Below are 18,311 nucleotides of genomic sequence, written 5' to 3' on the forward strand. Positions count from 1 at the left end.
TTCTTTTTTAATAAGCTTTGAATTTTTTTCCTTTTGAAGGTAGATGATCAGCAAAATAAATCCATCATCTCCCCAGGAAAACTGGTTGGTCTCAATGTCTTCAGTCAGTTTTATGTAGGTGGCTACAGTGAATACACTCCAGATCTCCTACCAAATGGAGCCGATTTTAAAAATGGCTTTCAAGGTAAGACATGGATGGATTTTACTCTATACCTACTTGTCTCAAAATTTGAGAAAAGAAAAAACTTTTAAAGAGTATATTTCTAGTTCTAAAACCAGCAGTGAGGATTGCTTTCTAATTAGACTTGATCAGAGTTAGACTTTAATGAAAAACATTCATTCACTGTTTATTAATCACTTAACTACCTATGTACTAGGTGTTAGGGTGTTTCAGTGAACAAAACTAGGATTCCTGCACTCACAAGTTTACATTCTAGTTGGATAAAGGTGGGAACAGACAATAAACACTAAATGTAGTAAATAAATAAAATATATAGTAGTATAAGGTAATAAATTCTGTGGGGGGAAAAGGACAAGTAGAGCATGATATGGGAGGTCAGGATTGTGGGTCATTTTTATATAGGGTGCTTTTTAATATAGGGTAAGTAGGTTAGACCTCATGGAGTCACAGTAAAAATTGAAACGCCATCTAACTTTGGAATGTACTTGATATAAAAGATGATGGACAGACAGCTGCCACCTATCCACACCATGAAGATATGGCCCACGGAGGTCACCAGAGGCCAAGGGGATTAAGAGAAAACACCACAATTGGACAAGCAATCGTATTGCCATAGCCTTTCTCCTGTGTTCAAAAAGGAACATAGACTCAGACCTTTCCTATAAAGCTGATTCATAGTGGAGTTACCACATAAAGGCATGCTTTGAATTGTTATAATAATACATTTGGTAAAAATAAGCATTTTGGTGGCTCCTAGTCCCAGAATATTTGGCCAAGGGGCTGCTCGTTGTAGTGTCCTAAGCCACTCACCCATGACCAGCCTACTCTCCATCAGAAGCCCAGGATTAGGGAGCAGGATGTGATGCATTTGGGTCACCTGAGTTCTCTGCCTGCCTGGCAACCCCATTCTCCCCACCCCCACTGACTTCTGCCTAAACACAGATGCAGGATGCCATGTACTTGAAACATATGAAAACAACACAGCTAATCCAACATAACACAAGGTCAGTTTCTAGTAAAACTACTTCATTCTGCCAAGGCTCTCAAAGAACTTTTTCTTTGAATGTATAATCCATGCTGATTCTCAGAAGAGTGTCTTAAAGAATAGTTTAAAGCATATTAAGGCTCTATGCTCAATGCTCAACAGTTCTTTCACTGAAGGAGATCATCTGAAGGGCAAAACAAATCAATGAGTTTTTAAAACATTATATTCAAAGAAAAGGATGGGTAAATTTATAAATGTGAAAGAAAGCACATCTTCCACTCAATGAAACACAGACCTTGTTGGGGGTCATCAAAACCTGTTGCCATTTGTTTCCACACACACTGCTTCTGTAAATATTCTGGATATAATCAAGCATACGAGTGTGGATTCTGGAACCCAGCTGTCTGAATATGTGTCCCCTCTGCCACCTACAAGCTCCATGACCCTGGCGAGTCAACCAACCTCCTCGTGACTCACTGTGCCTCAACTGTAAAATGGGACAATCACAGCACTTCTCTAGTTCCAAGAGTGAGCTAACGGAGAGAGAGCACAGAGCTTAGAGCTCTCAGTATGTTAGCAACGATGATGGTGCTGGTGGTAGGAGGAGGTCCAGCTCCAGTCAAACATTTGCTCCTCTTTCTCTGTCTCACAGATGTGGCTCTGGCTCTAGTCACGCTGCCTTCAGATCCAGGATCTGCCAGGTAGTAGCTGTGTGAGTTTTAGCCTGTTACTTACACTCTCTGAGCCTCCATTTTCTCCTCTGTAAAAAAAAAAAAAAAAAAAAACCTACCCCATAGGGTGTTTGTAAGTTAATCAATTAAGTAAAATAATTATGTTAAGTGTTTATACCAGAAACCAATATATGATAAACACAATAAATGTTAGCTATTAGTGGTATTCCATCCTACTGTCAGAGGGCTTGACACTTTCAAAGTTATCGAAGTCTAACATTTCCTGGTTTCCTGTTGTATTGTTTTTTTCCCTTCTATTAGGAACTTTCCTTCACATCTTGTTAACAAGAACAAAGACTGGCTTTCGTCAATACCTGCCATTTTCTCCTTAAGTCTGTTAATGAGACTACACTCAGCACATACACAGCTGGTCCTTCTTCTGACAGAAATAACTACATTGACAGGCCTGGAAGCATGCCAAGCTTCTTAGGATGAAAATCTTGGGCGGGTCTTCTGGGAATGGCCACTTAATCCACAGTCTTATGGAAACTCCAGGACTTTAGCTTGGCCCTTAATTTTATCATTTGTCTCTTGAATCCTTCCTCAATGTCTGCATCTCCTCCATCATAAACTAACCTTTATTATGTACTACAAATTATAGACAAGTAGTACCACCCTATCATCATGACCAGATCCCAACTGTACTATAAACCTGATTCCCCAGAGCTGATCTCACTGGCTTTAAAGAGTGATACAAGGTGACTTTAAAATATAGATTTCTGGACCCTGCTTAAGTGAAATCTCTATGATGAGGGTCTAAAAATTTGCATTTCAATGAGCTTCCCCAGATTTGGAAGCCACTATGTTAATCAATCATAACAAAGCAAATACAAAGCTTTATGGAAGAATTTAATAATTAGGTTAAGATTATCACATTTGTCTTTAGAATGATGATTAAATCACACACAGTAAAAGAGTATCTGACATAGGCTTTCACATTTCTCTAAACACCCCAGATACATAAATCTAATCCAGAAGTCCTCAGACTAAAATACAAATTCTGTCTGTTGATCAAGCCCTTTTGCTTTTGTTCTGGAAATGTTTATAATGAGCCATTATTCTCCCTATAGCCTTTCATGTTCATGAAGGGGTTATTTAACCCTTCTCCAGATTAAAAAATCTACATATACCAGGCACAGAGGGCCTTACTGTTTTCCTGTCCTAATAAGAGGGATTCTTCCCTCTTCTCTAAAGGCATAGGGTTCTCAGCCTGAGGTTCATGGATGGGATTCAGTGGGTCTCTGAGTCTCCTGAAATCACACACACAATTGTGTGTGTACCTGTAAGCATTTTTCTGGAGAGGAGAACCATAGCTTTCATCAGTGTTCTAAGATCAGTTACTTTCACCGTCAGACCTATTTAATTCTGATGTAGAATTTAAAATTACTTTTGACTAGTACAAACATGGGGAAATCTATTATCCTATCTATCGATTATTCTAGTGTCACAGCAGCTAGTGTTCATTGATACAGGGATTATTAAACATTACTCAACTGAATAGTGTGGACATAAAATAGATTCAGATTCATTAACAATGCTGTAAAGATGTTATTCCAGCCCGAAAATGCCCCATACCATTAGTACATGCAGTTTCTGGCTAGTTCAACTTTTCTTGTTCTGTCTCTGTCTGTCTGTCTCTCTGTCTCTCCCTCTTTTTTAATTCCATGAGATTTTTCAAACTACAGCCCATAAAAGAAGAGTAATGAGTTCACTGCAATAATTTACAAATTCTCTTACTGTCAAAAAAAAAGCTATCACTTATTTGGAACTTCACCAGTCTTTCCAATATCACAGCTTCAAAAGTCTTTTTCATACCCATTTTATCACATGCAAGATATAGGCATGGAATACCTGGTGCATGGTACTATACTAAGCAGATTATGTTTAATCTGCTGTATAAATAGGAATGAAATTATACAATATATATTCTACAAATGGCTTCCACTGTAATTGCCTTTACACTGTATCTTATGTTGACTGACATGAAGCATCTCTCTATGAAATAAACCCATATAACTATTAGTGTTAGCCAAATGTTTCTCTAAATATAACAATGCTACATTTTTAGCCAAAAACATATTTTAGCAGTTCCTCATAACAAAAGTATTTTATTTATTCATATAAAAGAGAAATTGTTTTAAATGAACACTTCAGACATTAATACATATTACAGTCATTTAAACAAAGCTTTTTTCAGAGTATGATTATAAAAACTACAAAAACTTAATGTTAGCATCTCACAATCTTTGCTAAAGGAAATGTTTTTTAATAAAGGAAATAGTGAATTTTTGAGAGTTTGGAAGGGAATACAAGACCTACATATTGCCAGCATTATACTACTAGTTCATATATATTTTCTTACTCCTCTTAACTCAAGGAATAGTTATATTTGTTCTCATTTTAAAGGTGGAAAAATTGACAGTTAGATTTGGGTCATCTAGCCATTATGTGGCAGAGATTGTAATTGAACCCAGAGCCACCTGACTCCATCCTCTACTTACATTTTTGCTCTGACTGCATTTCACTCTGCAAAAGGCAAATTTTACATTCCACATATAAGTAAGATCATACATTATATGTGTGGAAAAGAACTTTCTAAGGATACGTACAAAGGTAAATCCCTGAGAGAAAAAAAGAGAAAGGTGACAACATAAGTATTATAAACTTCTCCACATAAAAATAAAAAAGAAACCACCATAAACAAAATTAAATAGCAAATATTAAACTGGAGTAAGTATTTACAATATGTGACAAACAGCTAATGTGCTCATTATATAAAAAGGTCTTTCAAATAAGTGTTTAACAGAGTATAGAAAAAAGGTAGATAGAGTAAAACAGTAAATAATAAGCAACTGAAAGGGAAAATTATAAATGACAAATCATTGAAAGGCTTTCAACCCTAATTGAAAATAGCAAAAGGAGGGCCCTTCAAGATGGCATAGGAGTAAGATGTGGAGATCACCTTCTTCCCCACCAATACATCAGAAATACATCTACATATGAAACAGCTCTTACAGAAGACCTACTGAATGCTGGCAGAAGACCTCAGACTTCCCAAAAGCCAAGAAACTCCACATGTACCTGGGTATGGCAAAAGAAAAAACAGAGACAAAAGAATAGGGACGGGACCTGCACCTCTGGGAGGGAGCTGTGAAGGAGGAAAAGTTTCCACACACTAGGAAACCCCTTCACTGGTGGAAACGGGGTATGGCGGGGGTAAGCTTCAGAGCCACAGAGGAGAGCGCAGCAACAGGGGTGCAGAGGGCAAAGCAGAGAGATCCCTGCACAGAGGATCAGTGCCGACCAGCACTCACCAGCCTGAGAGGCTTGTCTGCTCACCAGCCAGGGCAGGTGGGGGCTGGGAGCTGAGGCTCCGGTTTCAGAGGTCAGACGCCAGGGAGAGGACTGGGGTTGGCTGCTTGAACGCAGCCTGAAGGGGGCTAGTGCACCACAGCTAGCCGGGAGGGAGTCCGGGAAAAAGTCTGGACCTGCCAGAGAGGCAAGAGACCATTGTTTCAGGGTGCATGAGGAGAGGGGATTCAGAGCATCACCTAAACGAGCTCCAGAGATGGGCGCAAGTTGCGACCATCATCGTGGACACCAGAGATGGGCATGAGACACTAAGGCTGCTGTTGCAGCCACCAAGAAGCCTGTGTGCAAGCACAGGTCACTATCCACACCTCCCCTCCCTGGGAGGCTGTGCAGCCCATCACTGCCAGAGTCCTGTGACCCAGGGACAAATTCCCCGGGAGAACACACAGCAAGTCTCAGGCTGTTGCAATGTTATGCCAACCTATGCTGCCGCAGGCTCACCCTGCATTCCAATTATGACTACCGTACACCTCCCTCCCCCTGGCCTGAATGAGCAAGAGCCCCCTAATCAGCCGCTGCTTTAACCCCATCCTGTCTGGGTGGGAACAGATGCCTGAGGGTGACCTACACGCAGAGCTGGGGCCAAATCCAAAGCTCAACCCCAGGAGGTGTGTGAACAAAGAAGAGAAAGGGAAATTTCTCCCAGCAGCCTCAGGAGCAGCGAATTAAAACCCCACAATCAACTTGATGTACCCTGCATCTGTGGAATACCTAAATAGAAAATGAATGTTCCCAAAATTGAGGTGGCGGACTTTGGAAGCAATTGTAGACGTGAGGTTTGCTGTCTGCAACTGATTTGTTTCTGATTTTATGTTTATCTTAGTATAGTGTTTAGCCCTTGTTATCATTGGTGGATTTGTTTATTGGTTTGGTTGCTCGCTTCTTTTTTAAAATTATTTTTATTATTATATATTTTTATTTTAATAATTTTATTTATTTATTTTTCTTTCTTTCTTTTTTAATCCCTTTTCTTCTGAGCCTCATAGCTGACAGGATCATGGTGCTCTGGCTTGGTGTCAGGCCTGAGTCTCTGAGGTGGGAGAGCTGAGTTCAGCAAACTGGACCAGCAGAGACCTCCCATCTCCATGTAATGTCAATCAGCAAGAGCTCTCCCAGAGATCTCCATCTCAATGCTAAGACCCAGCTCCACCCAACAGCCAGCAAGCTCCAGTGCTGTATAGCCCAGGCCAAACAACTAGCAAGACAGGAAAACACCACACCCATTAGCAGAGAGGCTGCCTAAAACCATAGTAAGTTCACAGACACCCCAAATCACAGGACGAGATGTGGTTCTGCCCACCAGAAAGACAAGATCCAACCCCACCCACCAGAACACAGGCACTAGTCCCCTCCACCAGGAAGCCTATACAAGTCACTAAAACAAGCTCATCCACTGGGGGCAGACACCAAAAACAATGGGAACTACGAACCTGCAGCCTGCGAAAAGGAGATGCCAAAAACAGTAAGTTAAACAAAATGAGAAGACAGAGAAATATGCAGCAGATGAAGAAGCAAGGTAAAAACCCACCAGATGGACCAAATGAAGAGGAAATAGGCAGTCTACCTGAAAAAGAATTCAGAGTAATGATAGTAAAGATGATCCAAAATCTTGGAAATAGAATGGAGAAAATACAAGAAACATTTAACCAGGAACTAGAAGAATTAAAGAGCAAACAAAAAATGATGAACAACACAACAAATGAAATTTAAAATTCTCTACAAGGAATCAATAGCAGAATAACTGAGGCAGAAGAGCTGATAAGTGACCTGGAAGATCAAAAAGAGGAAATAACTGCAACAGTGCAAAATAAAGAAAAAAGAATGAAAAGAATTGAGGACACTCTGAGACATTTGCGGTAACATTAAATGCACCGACATTTGAATTAGAGGGGTCTCAGAAGAAGAAGAGAAAAAAAAAAGGGACTGAGAAAATATTTGAAGAGATTATAGTTGAAAACTTCCTTAACATGGGAAAGGAAATAGTAAATCAAGTCCAGGAAGCACAGAGAGCCCCAAACAGGATAAATCCAAGGAGAAACATGCCAAGACACATATTAATCAAATTATCAAAAATTAAACACAGAGAAAAAATATTAAAAGCAGCAAGGGAAAAGCAACAAATAACATACAAGGGAATCCCCATAAGGTTAACAGCTGATCTTTCAGCAGAAACTCTACAGGCCAGAAGGGAGTGGCAAGACATATTTAAAGTGTTGAAAGGGAAAAACCTACAACCAAGATTATTCTACCCAGCAAGGATTTCATTCAGATTCGAAGGATAAATTAAGACCTTTACAGACAGCAAAAGTTCAGAGAATTCAGCACCACCAAACCAGCTTTACAACAAATGCTAAAGGAACTTCTCTAGGCGGGAAAAACAAGAAAAGGAAAAGACCTACGAAAACAAACCCAAAACGGTTAAGAAAATGGTAATAGGAACATGCATATCAATAATTACCTCAAATGTAAATGGATTAAATGCTCCAACCAAAAGTTATAGACTGGCTGAATGGATACAAAAACAAGACCCATACATATGTTGTCTACAAGAGACACAATTCAGACCTAGGGACACATTCAGACTGAAAGTGAGGGGATGGAAGAAGATGTTCCATGCAAATGGAAATCAAAGAAAGCTGGAGTAACAATTCTCAGACAAAATAGACTTTAAAATAAAGACTATTACAAGAGACAAAGAAAGACACTCCATAATGATCGAGGGATCAATCCAAGAAGAAGATATAACAATGGTAATTATTTATGCATCCAACATAGGAACACCTCAATACATAAGGCAAATGCTAGCAGCCATAAAAGGGGAAATCGAGATTAACACAATAATAGTATGGGACTTTAATCCCACACTTTCATTAGTGGACAGATCATCCATAATGAAAATAGATAAGGAAACACAAGCTTTAAATGGTACATTAAACAAGATGGACTTAATTGATATTTATAGGGCATTCCATCCAAAAACAACAGGATACACTTTCCTCTCAAGTGCTCATGGAAAATTCTCTAGGATAGATCATATCTTGGGTCACAAATCAAGCCTCGGAAAATTTAAGAAAACTGAAGTCGTATCAAGCATCTTGAAAAAGAAATAAAAGGAATCCAAATTGGAAAAGAAGTAAAACTGTCACTGTTTGCAGATGACATGATACTATACATAGAGAATCCCAAAGATGCTACCAGAAAACTACTAGAGCTAATCAATGAATTTGGTAAAGTAGTAGGATACAAAATTAATGCACAGAAATCCCTTGCATTCCTATACACAAATGATGGAAAATCTGAAAGAGAAATTAAGGAAACACTCCTATATACCATTGCAACAAAAAGAATAAAACAGCTAGGAATAAACCTACCTAAGGAGACAAAAGACCTGTATGCAGAAAACTGTAAGGCACTGATGAAAGAAATTAAAGATGATACAAACATATGGAGAGATATACCATGTTCTTGGATTGGAAGAATCAACATTGTGAAAATGACTATACTACCCAAAGCAATCTATAGATTCAATGCAATCCCTATCAAACTACCAATGGCATTTTTCACAGAACTAGAACAAAAAAATTTCACAATTTGTATGGAAACACAAAAGACCAGGAGTAGCCAAAGCAATCTTGAGAAAGAATAACAGAGGTGGAGGAATCCAGCTCCCTGACTTCAGACTATACTACAAAGCTACAGTCATCAAGACAGTATGGTACTGGCACAAAAACAGAAACATAGATCAATGGAACAGGTTAGAAAGCCCAGAGATAAATCCACACACATATGATCACCTTATCTTTGATAAAGGAGACAAGAATATACAATGGAGAAAAGACAGCCTCTTCAATAAGTGGTGCTGGGAAAACTGGACAGCTACATGTAAAAGAATGAAATTAGAACACTCCCTAACACCATATACAAAAATAAACTGATAATGGATTACAGTCCTAAATGTAAGGCCAGAGACTATAAAACTCTTAGAGGAAAATATAGGCAGAACACTCCATGACATAAATCATAGCAAGATCCTTTTTGACCCAGCTCCTAGAGAAATGGAAATAAAAACACAAATAAACAAATGGGACCTAATGAAACTTAAAAGCTTTTGCAGAGCAAAGGAAACCATAAACAAGATGAAAAGACAACCCTCAGAATGGGAGAAAATATTTGCAAATGAAGCAACTGACATAGGTTTAATCTCCAAAATATACAAGCAGCTAATGCCGCTCAATATCAAAAAATCAACCCAATCAAAAAAATGGGTGGAAGATCTAAATAAACATTTCTCAAAGAAGACATACAGATGACCAACAAACACATGAAAAGATGTTCAACATCACTAATTATTAGAGAAATGCAAATCAAAACTACAATGAGATATCACTTCACACTGCTTAGAATGGACATCATCAAAAATCTACAAACAATAAATGCTAGAGAGGGTGTGGAGAAAAGGAAACCCTCTTGCACTGTTGGTGGGAATGTAAATTGATACAGCCACTATGGAGAACAATATGGAGGTTCCTTAAAAAACTAAAAATAGAACTACCATATGACCCAGCAATCCCAGTACTGGGCATATACCCTGAGAAAACCATAATTCAAAAAGAGTCATGTACCAAAATGTTCACTGTGTACTATTTCCAATAGCCAGGACATGGAAGCAACCTAAGTGTCCATTGACAGATGAATGGATAAAGAAGATGTGGCACATATATACAATGGAATATTACTCAGCCATAAAGAGAAACAAAATTGAGTTATTTGCAGTGAGGTGGATGGACCTAGAGTCTGTCATACAGAGTGAAGTAAGTCAGAAAGAGGAAAACAAATACCATATGTTAACACATGTATATGGAATCTAAAAAAAAAAAAATGGTTCTGACAAACCTAGGGGCAGGACAGGAATAAAGACGTAGATGCAGAGAATGGACTTAAGGACACAGGGAGGGGGAAGTGTAAGCTGGGACGATGTGAGAGAGTAGCATTAACATATATACACTACCAAATGCAAAATCGATAGCTAGTGGGAAGCAGCTGCATAGCACAGGGAGATCACCTTGGTGCTTTGACCACCTAGAGTGGTGGGATACGGAGGGTGGGAGGGAGATGCAAGAGGGAGGTGATATGGGAATATATGTATACGTATAGCTGATTCACTTTTTTATACAGCAGGAACTAACACAACATTGTAAAGCAATTGCACTCCAATAAAGATGTTAAAAAAATAAAAATAGCAAAGGCATTTTATTATTTATTTCCTTTAAAAATGAAGCAGACAATAAAGTCTTGCATTGTGGTGCTTGTGAAGAGGCGGGTGTCCCCATGTTTGGTGAGGGAGACATAACTATGCAAAATATCCATGACACTTGGGCACGCTGCAAAGCACCCATATCTGTTACCCTAGTAGTTTTCCTTCTGGAAATTTATACTAATACTTAGCAAATGCACATGGTATACATATAATAAATTTCTTATAGCATTATTTTTAATAACAAAAAAAGAAATGAGTCAATAGTTCAATAATTGAAATTTAATTAAGTATATTATTATCTAAGAGACTGTTATGCTATCATTTTAAAATAGTTAATGTTATGAGAAAAGAGTTAAAGGTATTTATGCTCTACAAATTTTTGGTATAATATATATATATTAAATATTTAATGCAAGATTCTACTTTTGTTTAAAAGAAAATACAACTAAGCATAGAAAAAAAACTCTGTATATATATGTATAGATAGATAGATAGATATTTCTCAAAATGTTAGTAACTGTTTTCTCTGGAGTGGTGATATTGTAGATGACTTTATTTTTCTCTCTGTGCTTCTCTGTTTTTTTTTCCATTAAATTAACATGTATTACTTTATTTTGAAAAATGTTCCTTTAAAAATGAAAAATAATTGTCTTCTTGTTTTATCCATTTCTTCCATTTTTTAATATGAAGTATTTTTTTCTCTTTTCAAGGTTGTATTTTTACTCTGCAAGTTCGCACTAAGAAGAATGGCCATTTCAGAAGCCTTGGGACGCCTGAGGGCCACCCAAATGCTGGGCGCAGCGTCGGCCAGTGTGATGCTTCTCCCTGTCACTTGATGAAATGTGGCAACGGTGGCACGTGCGTGGAGCAGGGGTCGACTGTTTAGTAAGTGTGACATTATTAGGAAAGAATGTGGCAGGTTGTTTGCATTTTGCCTGGTCCTCTACTAGCACAAACTAGGAACACAAACTGACACTTATTTGAAATATTTTTATGGAGACTTGCTAGGTGACTGGGGGACAGATAAAGGCAACTAGAAATGGATCAGCACAGCATTTACGATAATGAAAATGAATCATTACATCTCATTCCAGGAACAAATAGACTATCTTAAATTCGTGGTGTTGAGAGTGTTGCCAGAGATGTTCACCATACAAGGGTTTACAAGGGCTCACATTTGTGATTTGCTTTTAGATTTGGGTTTGGGCTCCCTTAGAAAGGAGCCTCTCCTCTCTAGGTGGACCCCAGCAAAGCTGCACAGTTTGGTTTCTGAACTACTTTAATATGAAACAAAATGTGAGTCTGTTGAGTGGGAAGAAAATAAAGGAATGTTGTCTTATAAATAAGTTACTTCGTTGAGCATGTCCTCTGTGCATAAGTGGTATATGACGGGCTCTGGGAATACACCAAATAAAGAGGAAGGAAGCTCTCTGTCCTTCAGTTCCTTCCACCGTAGCTACTCATGCGTTTCTATGTCTCATACACGTGTGAGATGTATAGAAAAGTGATTTGTCAAAGTTTTTCTCCCAGGACACATCGGAAGGTATGACTCACTGCTAACACTGGCTGACTGCAAAGCAGTGGGGCAGTGGGGTATCAGAGGCTCCCCTGGAAGACAGGGGAGAGCACACGTAGTTTAGAAAATCCTGAACAGTTCCCCTCCACCTGCACACTAGAAAATGATCAAAAACAAAGTGCAAAGTTCAAAGAACTGCTCGTCACTGTACCTTGGGCTGGAGAGAAAGCACATAGGAGGCGGGGGGAGGAGATGGTCACTAGATCTTCCTGTTTCTTACCAAAAGCACTCCAGTGACTTCTCAGGACATGTAGAATAATACCTAAACCCTTCCCCATGAGCTGTAAAGCCCTACATGATCTGGCCCCGCCCCCCTCGGACCATCTCTCTTCCTCCTCACTCGCTACAGTTAACCTACTTTTATCTTTTGAACACGCCAAGCTCATTTCTGTTTCTAGACCTTCATGCTATGTCTTCCAGCTGGAGGACCTTCGCCATCAGTCTCCATCTGGCTGCCTCCGTCTTGTCATTGTCTCACTTCCTCAGAACGGGACTCCCTTAGACCAGCTCAAGACTATCCCTCCCTCTGATCATTCTCTATCACATTATCATATTTTACTTTCTCCATAATATATCATTGTCCTATTTTGTTTATTTATTGTTTGTTTATATATTGGCTATTATTTTTCCCTGAGAATGGACCTGATCTCTCATGTTACCAGTGTATCTTCATACCTAGAAGAGTGCCTAGCATAGAACAGGCATTCATTAAGTATTCATTCAATTAATGAATCAATGAAAAAGTAGAAGGAATCTTAATTCCAAAAGTTCTAAGCAAACGTACAAATGGAAGGACAAGCATGGTGACCCCATGCTCATGTTAATGAAGCCAAATTGACTAAACTGGATAGTCTACTGATTGGCTATGAGAAATGGGACAGAGGAAGTATAGAAGGATGCAAAACTTACATGAAAGGTAACAGATTTGATTTACATCAAGAATGAGACGCAGACAGTTCCTGAGCAGGAAAGAGCCATGGTAAAGACAGATGTATGCAACTTATCTCAACATCCCTTTGCAGGATGGGTATATTGGGAAGTTACTGGGAGACAGATTTGGAAATCCAAAATAGCCATAGGTAAAGAAAGAAAAAATTAATTTGGAAGATATTGCAGAGAAATATTCATGGTGTTTTGTGATCTACTGAATATGAGATTATGGCAGGAGGGCTTGTAGGGAGTCAAGTCTAAATTAATCCAAACCAAGTATGAATAAGCTTGCTATGTTCCAAGATGTCCAAGATACCTAATGTGCTTTGTAATAAGTTAAAAGCGTTAGCTGAATTTTATGGAAAATTTTTAAGAAAAACATGTATAGCTTGATCAAGTCCATGGAAGTGCTAGGGACAAGCCCTGAGGCTTGTGATGCCACCATCAGAGAACAATATTTTTTGAAATTAGCTTTACCATTATGATTTTATCTTTACTTATTTACAATTTTTACTAAAACCTTTTACTTGCTTTACAACTTATGCATTCTATTTGTCCCATAACTAAACTTAAGTATTTAGAGGCACAAATTTACCTCATTTTATCTAAAGAAACCTTCATTCTTCAGGTCATTCTTCAGGTGACTTACTAGGTGTTTTTGTTATTTTTTTAAATTAATTAATTTATTTACTTATGGCTGTGTTGGGTCCTCGTCTCCGTGCGAGGGCTCTCTCCAGTTGTGGCAAGCAGGGGCCACTCTTCATCGCGGTGCACGGGCCTCTCACTATCGCAGCCCCCCTGGTTGCGGAGCACAGGCTCCAGACGCGCAGGCTCAGTAGTTGTGGCTCACGGGCCCAGCCGCTCTGCAGCACGTGGGATCCTCCCAGACCAGGGCTCAAACCCATGTCCCCTGCACTGGCAGGCAGACCCTCAACCAGTGCACCACCAGGGAAGCCCTGTTATTTTTTAATGTGATAATAAATAAACTGCTAATAATAAAGAATGTAATAATTCAGAATGGGAAGTGGCAGGAAGAAAGCACATGAAGTTGAAGGTGAAGGCAGGAGATTCATCCCAGCTCCTCATTATCCCTGTGGAACAAAGGCCCTACGTGTGTCCATTTCAGAGCCACATGTGTTTATCCTGAATATATGGCACCAAGTATAGATATGTTGTCAACCCAAGTTCATGTGCCCAATGCACATGGAGACCAAACAAACTGAAACACCCAAGTTTGGAGCAGAGAAAGGTTTACTGCAGGGCCAAGCAAGGAGAACGGGTGGCTCTTGCTCAGAATGCCCAAACTCTCCAATGGTTTGGAGGCAGGAAAGCTGGGGCCGGGTCCAAGAACAACCTCTTTATGTATAGGCATTAGGCAAAAGGCAAAGCCATCTCCCAGTTTTGCACTAAATGAGGCCATGACACAAGGAGAAATGGCATCTAAAACAGAAATTTTGTAACATCTGAGCAAGAAACTCTGACCATGAAAATTGTGGAGCGTGCACTTTGTGGTAAGAGATAGATAGGATTCAGATTAATCTGCTGCAGCAGGTTTCATGCTGATCCTTTGAGATAAACTACTATTAGTATGATGAGCCCTAATCAGATGAAAGATGAGGAGGCCCACCTCAGCCTCCACATTCTTGTGGTCAAGCAGGTTTCCCAGCCTGACACACACACAGAGGGCATCTCTAGCTGTCCTCTAGTAACCTTGGACACATTGTAATATCATTATAATATCATTAGCATTGCAGTTTTTACCCACCTCCACCCCGTGGGTTTTCACTTATGTGCTCATGGGAAAGATTCAAAATGGTGCCTGGTGGAAGCCCAAATAAGAAATTGCAGACAATGTGATCATAGGGAAGGGAAAGGGGAGGCACCCTCATCTAAATCTGGAAGATTAACCCCATATTAACAACCTAGGCTGTCCCTATCGTATGCTCCTCAATCTCAAGGACATCCATGTTCTTCTTCTCCAAGTGTGCAACTTTCTCTTCTGCCCTAAATAAACTGCTTCTTGGTGCGCTCTCCCACACGTACTGTGCTTCTAATAAACTCTGTGCCTTATAACCTTGGTCTCTTTGTGGACTTCTTTCTCCAGAGAAGACAAGAACCAAGGTCCTCTCACCTGCCAAAATCAATTTTTGGGTAAGAGTTTTTACAGGCAAAATTTGTGGGAGGGCTGAAGGGTGTGTGACTTTCTTCTGATTGGTTGGTGGTGAGGTAACAGGGTGGTGTCCCAGGAATCTCAGTCATTGGCTTTCTGGTTCCAACCAGTCTGGGTCCACATGCTTGTGCTCAGCCTGAAGTTACCATCATCCACATGGGTGGGAGCCTTAGTTCCTGTAGAAGAACTCAGAGACATGTGTCAGGTTGTTATGTATATCACCCAAGGAAGAACCAGGACCCTGCCCTATCCTGCACTGTTGTTTCTTTCTGCATTTCCTCACTCTCCTAATTAGTAACTGTTTGAACCTACCCTTTGGAACTCAGGGGAGGCCAAGGAGACTGAAAGTCTTTTTCCTACAGCAAGAAACAAGGAACATGGAAAGGTTTTGGGCCCCAGAAGGGCGCCACAGTGTCCTGCTCAGTTTAATCCCCCCTTTTCTTTGATACTCCTCAATCTTGAGGGGAACACGATTGGACAAGAAAGGGAACAACATTTTGGACAGAGAGGTGAACCGCAAACTCAGCAGAGAAGCTCGGTTTTAGGGGGACTCAAATTTCAGATAGACACTTAGAACTATTTGCAAATGATTTTGATTAATAAAGATCATTTTCTTGATTTGTGGTAACAAAAGTAATACCTTACAATTGACCAGCATTTTGTGGCTAACAAAGCACTTTTTCCTTACATTATTTCCATTGCTCCTAATTAAAACTCTCTATATTAGTCAGGGCAATTATCCTGGTCCCAATTTCACGGATAGGACACTAAGGCCCAGAGATTATGAGTGAACCAAGATGAGGCCTGAGAGCCTTGTAAGTAGTTCAGCAGGACCCAAAACCAAATCTTCAGTCTCTGGGTCAAGATTCTCTACAGAACCTAAATAGTAAGGACCATTTTTAAGATAATGTAACAAAAGCTCTTTATCTGCTGGATGTAATCTGTTTGTTCATTTATTCTTAATTTTTAAAAAAACAATGTTATAGATATATCTTCAAATGGCATTTTGTATTTTCTCCAAGTTGGAAGTACCTTCCCTGATAACACATGCCCTGGAGATTTCATGAGTTCCTTTGTGGGTAGAAAGCTGTGTCTCACAGACTAACAGGAGAGTCTTGATCTGAATAAAAAGTAGACTTGAGTAATAATGTACGACGGGGGTGATACCACTGACACATTTCCTAACAAGATCCTAAAGTCTTTCTCATCAAAATTGTGACCAGTGTTTGGGATCATCTTATTGATATAACAACAAAATACTTAGTATATTAACTACATGTGAAGCATTACTGTAGAGTCAGAAATAGCTCTTGTGACTATTATATAATGACATTAAAATTATGGCTCCCTGAACTTAAAAGACATGAATGTATGGTATGTAAACTATACCTCAGTAGAACTATTTAAAAATATTAATGTTTCCACTCATGGACATTTAGCTCCAGTAACAGCAGAAGTTTAAGGAGAATTTTATTCTTTTTGACAGTTTTTGTAATTCTGTTCTAATCTCAGTAAGAATCCTCTTTTTAAAGGAAAGAGATGAGGTTTTGTAATATACTTTTCAATAGTGTTTAAGAAGTTTTCCTCTATCCTTGACCTAGTCCCAGGCTCTTAATTTTATATGACTCTATGCTTTTTCACCCAAAGCAGAGTAATATTAAATTGAATTTCTAGGTAAAATTATAGACAGCTCAAAACTAAAGTTCAGTCTTTTCCTGAAAAATAACTAACGTACTTAATAAAATATTTTTTAAATGCTCAAGAGGCAAGTCCTAACCCAGAGGCATAAATTTCAGTGTTTGGAATCAATTTTAAAAGCTAAATCTGAAAGGTGGTCAAAATGTCTCAACAATGCACAGCTTAATGGTATAAAAAATTTTTTAAAGAACTCAAAATGCTCCCCTGTAGTTCTGTGCCTCCCAGCTGGGGGTGGGAGGCATTGTTCCCGTGCCAAGTAAGGAGGGGTGGGGTCCGATGAGGCTGGACCTGGTGCTGGGCTCCAGCAGACTGAACAAAGCCGTGCTTTCCTGCTCCAAATACGTCAGCACACACAGACCCAGCTGCATTCGAATGCAATGTCTCCAACGAGAGGAGGATAATAAGGCAGAGTTCATGTAAGGCCTTTGTGCTCCTGGGATGAACTCTGATGCAACAGAAAAAACATAGTAAACTATTGCTGTTGTTAGTAGGTAGCCAAGGTTTGAAAAAACTTTTTTCTTTAGTTCTAACTTAGCCCTATATGTTCACGTGTTTGGTACAATGTGTTCTTTTTTTTTTTTTTTTTTGACCTAGCATTTCCACTTCCAGGACACTGTCTTAGTGAAATAGTTAAGCAAGTGCATACTATATATGTTCAGTGTATGTGGCATTGTTTTTTGGGGGGTTTTTGTTTGCTTTTTAATTGGGGTACAGTTGTTTTACAATGTTAGTTTCTACTGTACAGCAAAGTGGAGTTCCCTGTACTATACAGCAGGTTCTTATTAGTTATCTATTTTATACATATTAGTGTATATATGTCAATCCCAATCTCCCAATTCATCCCACCCTCCACCCCCCACCCTGGTACAATGTGTTCTTAAGCAGATTTTACTTCATTTAAGTTGCACTTTGCTTAACCCTAAAATCATATTTTGACAGTGACTGAGGGCAATATGCAGATGAGTTCCTTTAAGAAAAGCACAGTGTAAGAAAAGCAAATCTTAGAAAACCAAGCTATATGTAAAACTGAGCAGCACAGACAGTAAGTACAATAGGAATTCAGAGAATGTGGATGTAAAATGTGAATCATCAGAGATTTATACTAAGTTCATAAATGAGGTATACTTACAACATAAACTGATCAGTGAACACAAAAGCTCAGTGACCCAGGGTTTCTTAATTATTGGCTCACAGACGCCTTTAAGAATCAAGTGAAAGCAAAAAATCCTTTCCCCTGAGCAATGAACATACTTAGGACACAAAATTTACATAAAATTTTGGAGGTTTACAAACTCCCTAGATCCCAATCAGAGAGACCCCCAAACTCTCCAAATTAAGAATTCCTTGCTTCTGTACATTTCATCCAACAGTGCTTAGTTCTGTTTTCCAGCACTCCCCTGCTGGACTATGT

General features: G+C 39.2%; 1 protein-coding gene across 2 annotated transcripts in view; it reads left to right on the plus strand.

Annotated features, from left to right (window-relative positions):
* Window positions 1-18,311, plus strand: part of EYS (eyes shut homolog) — a 1,775,980-nt gene that overhangs the window by 1,702,529 nt on the left and 55,140 nt on the right. For both annotated transcript variants that reach the window (XM_057527983.1, XM_057527984.1), the window contains exons 37-38: window positions 40-184; window positions 11,237-11,411. In XM_057527983.1, coding sequence (XP_057383966.1) covers window positions 40-184; window positions 11,237-11,411 — 320 coding nt within the window. The remainder of the gene's footprint in view (window positions 1-39; window positions 185-11,236; window positions 11,412-18,311) is intronic.

The sequence above is a fragment of the Balaenoptera acutorostrata genome, chromosome 14, assembly GCF_949987535.1.
Source record: "Balaenoptera acutorostrata chromosome 14, mBalAcu1.1, whole genome shotgun sequence".
Lineage (NCBI taxonomy): Eukaryota > Metazoa > Chordata > Mammalia > Artiodactyla > Balaenopteridae > Balaenoptera > Balaenoptera acutorostrata.